Raw genomic sequence first — 8,663 nt, 5'->3', positions numbered from 1 at the left:
CAAAGCATATGAGTTAGTACCAGAGGCTTATCGCCAAACGTTTCAAGGTTATCACAAACGTGATAATAAAATTTATATGGAATTTGCCCACAAAAACAGGTTTATTTTGATATATGGTGTAATTTTATGAATAGTAGCAACAGTTTCTGTAAACTAAGACAGTTATTTCTAATTGCGGAATTTAAACATTGTGCACGAGATGACCTTAAAACCTACTTGGACGAAAAGAAAGTTGAAACACTACAGGAAATAGATGCTCTTTCCGATGATTATACTCTATCCCATAAATCCACTTTTCATAAAAAGAAATTTATGCCATCTCAGCAGAAACATGTATTTGGTCAATCCACTAAAGTTGAAGATTCTTCTAAAAAAATCCAGCTCCCCTAGTTCGAAATCTTCTAACAGTCAGGATAAAACTTCATCAAAACCATCAAGGCCTGTCTGCCATTTTTGTAAAAAAAATCCTGGTCATTTTATGTCCGATTGTTGGTGTTTGAAAAAGAAAAAAAAAGGAGGCAACACCCAGTGCGTTTGTGTCCACATATATATGTAGTTTCACCAGATCACCCGATGTTGTTGATTCGGTTACTTATATAAAGGCTGAAATATTCATGGAAGAATTTATACCTATGTGTCTTTGACAAATGACATTGCCAATCCTATACCCATTCGTTTTCTACATGATACTGGGGCGAGTCAATCATTGTTGTTAGAAAGTATATTGCCTTTAGATTCAAGTTCTGCCACTGGTGAGTCTGTTATTGCTCAAGGTATTGAGGGTGGGTTTGTTTATATCCCTCTTCATAACATTTATTTAGCATCAGACTTAGTTTCGGGACAAGTTGTGGTTGGAGTAAGACCAACTTTGCCAATAAAGGATGTATCATTATTGTTGGAAACGATTTAGCTGGAGAAAGGTTGTTGCCGAACCCAAAATGGTTAGCGAGCTGATCATTGTTTCATCTAAGGATGATGTTGTCGTTGAGAAGAATCAAGATGTGTTTCCCTCGCGTGCTGTGACTCGAGCTCAGGCTAAGAAATTAAGCCAAAAACAAATGATAGACACGTATTCAGAGTTCGATTTATAGATTTGTCTCAGACATGTTTTTGGATCCGACGGGAATCTTGTGGATGATTGTCTTACTAAAGATTCCTCGGTGAGTGACAATAATGGATGTGAGAGATTTGATTCACCTGGTGAAGTTCCGTTTACTAAATGTAAACAGATCGCTGCGCAAGAAAAGGATCTACAGATTTGTTCACTTTTGAATATTCACTCCCAAACAGATGAACTGGAGAAAGTTCCAAATGGTAATTATTTTCAAAAATGGTGTGCTTATAAGGAAATAAAGACCACCAGATGTGCCAGCTTCAGAGGACTGGACTACAGTTTACCAAATCGTTTTTCACAAAGCATATCGTTCTGGAATATTGAAAATTGCTCATGAACTCCCTGTGGGAGGTCATTTATGTGTCAACAAGACATTAATGAGACATTAATTTTGGCCAAAACTTAGGCAAGATGTTTCTCAGTTTTGTAAAACTTGTCATATCTGTCAGTTGGTCGGAAAACCTAACCAGAAAATTCCTTTTGGTCCTTTGAAGCCTATCCCATCTTTCAAAGAACCATTCAGTCGTGTGATTGTTAATTGTGTTGGACCTTTACCAAAAACTCAATCAGGGAACTAGTATTTGTTGACTATCATGTGCGCATCCACTCAATTTCCTAAAGCTGTCCTTCAAAGAAACATTTCAGCCCTAAACATTTCTAAGACTTTGATTAATTTCTTTACTTTTGTTGGCTTGCCCAAAGAGATTCAGTCTGATCATAGATCAATTTTATGTCGGGATTGTTTCAACAAGTTGTTTATCAGCTCGGAGCTAAACAGATCAAATCTAGTGCATATCATTTAGAATCACAGGGTGCTTATGAGAGATTCCATTCTACCTTTAAAAAATATGATGCGAACGTACTGTCTTGATAACGAGAAGAATTGGTATGAAGGAGTTAATTTATTAATATTTACTGTTCGTGAGTCAGATCAGGCGTCGTTTAGGCATAGTCCTTTGAAGTTGCTGAAGGAACAATGGTTGGAGGATGACCCGAAAAAAATTCACTTATTGGATTACGTTTCCAAGTTTCAGTCCAGACTTTTACGCGCTTCTGAATTGGCTCGGGAAAATTTGAAGTCATTCCAAGCTAAAATGAAAAATGTTTATGATCACAAGGCTGAAGAGCGTAAGTTCTGTCCTGGTGACATGGTTTTATTATTGTTCATCATTACGGGACATCCACTCAAAGCTAGGTATCATGAGATTGTTAAGAAATTTAATGATACGGACTATGTTATAAAAATACCTGATCGTCGAAAGACTACCCAGCTGTGTCATGCCAATATGTTGAAGCCCTATCACATCCGAGATTCATCCGAAAATATTTTAGCTTTTGAGTGTTCTTTTAATACTGATGACAGTTACGTTGACACCCGTAGATATGAAAATATCGGAGATGAATGCAACATCAAACTGAGTGATTCTGACATTCTGGCTAATCTTGACTCAAAACTCGATCACTTGTCTCCGGAAGAGAAAAAATCAACTTGCTAGTTTATTGATTGAATACGAATGTATATATTTCTGTTCATGATGTAGATGTAGGTGACGCTTCTCCTGTGAAACAACATCCCTATCATATGAACCCGATCAAGGCCGATAGAATACATAAAGAAATATTTTATATGCTGGAAAACGGCATTATAGAGCCCATTAAAAGTGTTTGGTCTTCATCTTTCGCACTTTTTCTTAAATCTGATGGTTCGGTTAGATTCTGTACAGATTTTCGCAAAGTAAATGCTTTAAACAAGACAGATTCCTACTCTATGGATGATTGTATTGATAAAATTGGAAAAGTCAGATATATCACAAAGTGTGTCCTACTAAAGGGATACTGGACTGTTCCACATCCCTTAATCCACATAAATGTTCTTTCCAGGTGTCACTAAAAATCACAATATCATCAACATAAATTCCAACATTTGACAGATTGTTGAGATATTGATTCATTATTCCTGAAAAGTTGCTTGATAATTTTTTCATCTCAAAATACATTACATTCTACTGATATAATCCATCAGATGTAACAAAAACAGGGATTTATTTTTCCCTGTCAATTAAAGTTTGACAGTCTCAAGAAAACCAATCTGACTGTAAATTTGGCAAAATGTGACTTTTGTAAAGTCAAAGTTGTTTACTTAGGTCATGTAGTAAGCCACGGCCATGTTTCTCCAATTCAAGCCAAAGTTGATTGTATTATGAATTATCCAACTCTTACGAACAAGAAAAGTTTGATGAGATTTTTGGGGATGGCTGGTTATTACAGAAAGTTTTGTAAAAATTTGGCTCACATCACTGTACCATTAACAAACCTTTTGAAGAAAAATCAAAAGTTCCAATGGTCTGAAACATCTCAGTCTGCTTTTGAAAAGGTCAAATATTTATTGAGCACTTACCCTGTATTGATGGCTTTGGTAAGCCTTTCGCATTAGCTTTTGATGTCAGTGATTTTGGTGCCTGTTCTATTCTATTACAATCAGACGAGAAAGGTATTAAACACCCTGATTGTTATTTTTATAAAAGGTTTAATTGTCACCAAAAGAGTTATTCTACTGTGGAAAAAGAAACATTGACTTTAGAGTTAGCTTTAGAACATTTCAATGTATATGTATCTGCATCACAACAACTTTCTGTCATTTACACTGATCATAACCGTTGACGTTTTCAAACCGAATGAAGGGCAAAAACAGAAGACTGTTAAATTGGGGTTTATCATTACAAGAGTATGATTTGAAGATATTCCATGTCAAAGGTGTTGATAACATTTGTGCTGATGTAGTTTCATATACATCACACAAAATCTTTACTGGGCCTACCAAATGTGCTTTGAACTTATACGATATTACTTTACTAATTATTTTCGTTGTATGATAACGCCTTCTGCCAAGTGGCTTTTGGACCTTGACGATTTTGGTTGTATGATGACGCGTTATCACCCCTCTTAAACTAGGATTTGTTTTTTATATCATAGTGGTTTCTATAGGACTTCAGTTTTTTACTAAGTAAAACAAAGTAAGAAAGTCAATTCCTAAATGAATGTTCAAGGCCTTGTAGGTCTATTTACAAAAAGGGTGTGCAATGGTGCCTGCAATTATTTATCAGTTAAGAGATGTTATGAAATGTAATTGTTCTTTGCCATCTCTTGCATTTTAAAGAGTGACGTTATATATGTATTAAGTAATTTATTTGAACTATTAATACGTTCCTCGTGGGTTCCTCGTCATCGAATATTTAGTAGTGTGTTGTAGAAATTACAAGGTATAGTTGGATTAGGTAAATAGGTGTGTGATTCAATATGAACAGACTCTGGCTGATGAGACATAATTGCAGAATAACTAATATCTATCTATAACTCTATCTGTTGCCTTTCTTTCCGCTCGAACGTCTGGCTATTAGCCTAAAACGTCTTTCAGCCCATTTAATTCAAACATATTCTATGGATATAGTTGTACAGATTTAATATTCAAATACTTTACTTTAAGCTTATTAGACACCCAACAGAAAATAATTTCAGGAACATTTTTGGTAGAGAAACTACACCAAGTGATAATGGTAACTTTACAAGACTTATAATACAACAAATACTATGAACAATAACGCCTTTATTTCTTTATTAGATATAACCCAAAAATCGGGAATCATGAAGTTGCATGCGGATTAGCAATCTTCAGGTTAGAGTCGGTTACTAAAATTCACGTTTAGGCCTCCAGAACAGTGTTTTTAAAATGGTTATGATATTGATCATACGCTGTTTCCAATACAGGCAGCTTCTGCTCTACCCTCGTTTTGAAACTGATATGTACATTTGCAACACAAGCATTTTTGAGCAAAATTGCTTACGAAATCAAAACATCTAGGACGTAGACTGAAAAGAACATTAGCTAAACAAAGAATAATTCTTAGACACTTTTATTGATATTTTACATAATATTTAATTTTATAAAGATATTAATAGGTTAATATATATATATAACATGTATAAACTATACAGTGTATGTATAATATACCTAAAAGTTAATATGGCATGACACGTAAACTATTTCAAAATGTTTGCTATCATCTATGTAACCATGAATGCACTAAGTTGTATAGATAAATAAAAGCATGAGTGTTTTTGTTTGGTTTTTCAAAAAATCAAATTTTACTATTTTCACGGGTGTGACTTTGGCCCTGTGGTAGAGCCGGGTTCGAATGAGTGCGATACCACAAAACATTCACTGCAGTTTAAGCTTTTTGTGCGTTATAAGAGTAACAATCAATACTTTAACACAGACGGTTAGCGGTAAGTTGTTGCTGATTGGCTGCCACTTCTCTGGTCAGTAGTCCAAAATTAGGGACGACGGCAGATACCCTTAGTAGCTTTGCCATAAATACACTAGGGACGACGGCAGATACCCTTAGTAGCTTTGCCATAAATACATTAGGGACGACGGCAGATACCCTTAGTAGCTTTGCCATAAATACACTAGGGACGACAGCAGATACCCTTAGTAGCTTTGCCATAAATACATTAGGACGACGGCAGATACCCTTAGTAGCTTTGCCATTAAATACACTAGGGACGACAGCAGATACCCTTAGTAGCTTTGCCATAAATACATTAGGGACGACGGCAGATACCCTTAGTAGCTTTGCCATAAATACATTAGGGACGACGGCAGATACCCTTAGTAGCTTTGCCATAAATACGTTAGGGACGACGGCAGATACCCTTAGTAGCTTTGCCATAAATACAGATGCATTCCTATCTTTCCAATAAGCTGAATTTACAAATGTAAACATCACTGTTTATATATTTAGTGCCCTTACCAGATAATTTTCCTTTTCAGTAGTTTTTAAGGAATAACTTGAAGGAAATGAAAACTTCGGAGTGATGACTTAAAGAAATATAAAATAATGGGGATAAGGTTTTTGTACGTATTCAATGCACCTTAAAGAGACCGTCCATTTATATTACAAATTGTAAGAAAAGTTATTGCAACTGAATTTATACTACTGCATCATTCAATTTTAACCTTTACCTGTAATAGTGGACAAAATAAGTACTTTCGTGCAATGGAAAAATGTTTCCAGTTTATTTTTCTCACCGGTAGGTTTCCTATTGTGACGCTTTATTCTTGTAAAACATTTGTTTGTTTCAGACTTTCGAATAATTATTGAGATACTCTTGTCTGATAGAATTTAACAGCCACTTGCATAAAGCATTTACAGCCTAAAGTGAAGAGTACGTTTTTGCGACAACGGGTTACAAACCATTAATTCAGAGGCTCACAGTCCGAGCACCCTAATCACGTGGCCATACCCGTCCAAAAGTTTAGAAAATAAAATATTTAGTTAAACAGTTATTCAATAATAAGAATTACACAGATAATGCATTACAGTTTTTTAAAATTTTGCATACATAAAATGATTATTAAATTTTTCTTCGTAATTATCTTTTATGAATATACTGTATAGTTATTAATTCACTTTCGAAAATTTCCATTCCTAAATATAAGATTTAAAACTTGACAATATTAATACTTTTGTAGAGAACTGACGATTTTCGATGTTGCACGAGTTTTACAATATCAGTTTGTTGATATATTTTGATACAAATTCTAATAGTACAGTTCTTCAACGTCATGCATAGGCATCAGTATTTTATTGATTGCGTGTCTATATTTCCAAGAGGCTTGTTTGTATACTAATGTACAGAGTTTAATCAGTGAGATGAGTATATAGTTTAAGTTAAAATATTATACAAGTAGAATTCGTTAATGATATTGTCATGAATTATATGTTTAATAAGAACTGATGTTTACATTTCTCATGTTTTAAATAACAATTCCTTGGTTCAAAGCAATGTCGTTAAGCTTTGAACTTAATACCCTTAGTGTGAAGCTTACAGCCTTCAAAGGTATCTGAAAAATATTGAGATCTTAAAACCTTTCTCTAAGTTTAATCATGAGATCTGTTCTGTTTTTTATACTAGGTCTATCATGTTCTTAGGGTTTATGACTGGAAATTATTAAGCTCATCTAAAAACTTTTTCTTGTGAGAATTGTAATACATTTTTAAATTAACATTTACAAATTCTTGGGACAAAAAGTAGCGCTTAACTTATTAAATACATTTTATATACTAATAATATATGTTATAACGATTTTAAAACCATTTGTTGTAGTAATGGAGGATAATGAAAATAATAACATTATGGTTACATTACATATAATATTCCTATTCGTTCATCAGCGCTGGATCTATTTTTGCTGAGTATTATCGTTAAGCTCACAGAAAAGCATTTTTATGGCTTTCTAATTATAGCATTTCTTTTTCTAAGATAAGCGCATTGGACTTTGATTATATTCAATACTGCGTGCAATAAGTGAGAACAATAATCCTACAAATATTGCATGTTCATTTGGGTTTACTCAAATTTGTACTAATACAAATACTGTGACAAATAATTAAAGAATAATTAGAATTTATAATACTTCAGTATTGACAAGGTAAAATAACAATAATATTAAAATATATTTAACATGTCTATTGAGTATATTAACACTATTAAAATAAATGAAAGTTTGTTGATTTATATAGACTTTTTTCATAATCAATATATCTAAAGATGCTATTTAATGGCCATCATTTCGCACTAAGAAATGTAATTTTCTCACATGAACTATTTCAAAGCTTGAAAAATAACCAAAATTAATTAATTTCATCCACAGAATATATTAGGTCGTCAAGAAATTAATGTCGCGTTTTGGAATACTTTCATTAACCACCCCCCAAAAAACGTACATCACGTATAATAGTTAAACATATCGCATAAACGTCACGTTAGTGTAGCCTATATAGTGTGTAAAGTTTAGTATATTCTAATCCCTTATAGTGATACATACATTCGGCATGTAATGCTGTTTGAACACAAGAAGGGAAACAACGCCTATGTAGCCACAAAGAATATTAACAAAGTTTATGGAAATGTTTTGAACGTTCAAAACAATGGTTCAGCAAATTTCGTTCAGATAACTTTAGCCTTAAAAACTGTGATAGCAGGGGCCGATATGTTAGAATTGATATTGATGCTCTGAAGACGCTTGTTGAGTCTAACTCAAAGCAACAAACTCGTGAAATGGGCCTGAAATTGCATGTCTCTCATGAAACAATACGTAAACATCTAAGGAATGCGAAAAAAACTCCATAAAGAAGTTGTTTGGGTGCCTCACGAACTATCCGATGATCATCGTTTCCAACGTGTGAACGTTGCTTCGTCTCTTCTGGCGCGTAATACGCATTAACCATTTTTGGACAGAATTGTCATCGGTTATGAAAAGTGGATTCTCTATGCGAATATTAAACGCCAGAAACAATGGCCCAGTCCTAGACAAAAACCACTTCCGACCCCTTAACATGGACTCCATCCGCAGAAAGTGATGCTTTGTATTTGGTGGGACATCAAAGGAGTTCATTTTGAACTCATTAATCCACAGCGAATTGTCAATACAGAGATCTACAATCGGCAGTTGGAACTGTGTTTTTCTTCTCCACGACTATGCACG

The 8,663-nt window shown here is 34.1% G+C and overlaps 1 protein-coding gene across 1 annotated transcript in view; it reads left to right on the top strand.

Annotated features, from left to right (window-relative positions):
• Positions 1-3,365: 3,365 nt before the first annotated feature.
• Positions 3,366-8,663, top strand: part of LOC106472683 (potassium voltage-gated channel subfamily KQT member 5-like) — a 43,568-nt gene continuing 38,270 nt past the window's right edge. Inside the window, exon 1 of the mRNA XM_022401235.1 lies at positions 3,366-3,530. Within this exon, the coding sequence (XP_022256943.1) occupies positions 3,366-3,530 (165 nt within the window). The remainder of the gene's footprint in view (positions 3,531-8,663) is intronic.

Source organism: Limulus polyphemus, unplaced genomic scaffold (genome assembly GCF_000517525.1).
Source record: "Limulus polyphemus unplaced genomic scaffold, Limulus_polyphemus-2.1.2 Scaffold5523, whole genome shotgun sequence".
NCBI lineage: Eukaryota > Metazoa > Arthropoda > Merostomata > Xiphosura > Limulidae > Limulus > Limulus polyphemus.
This window is presented reverse-complemented; position numbering and strand designations above follow the sequence as displayed.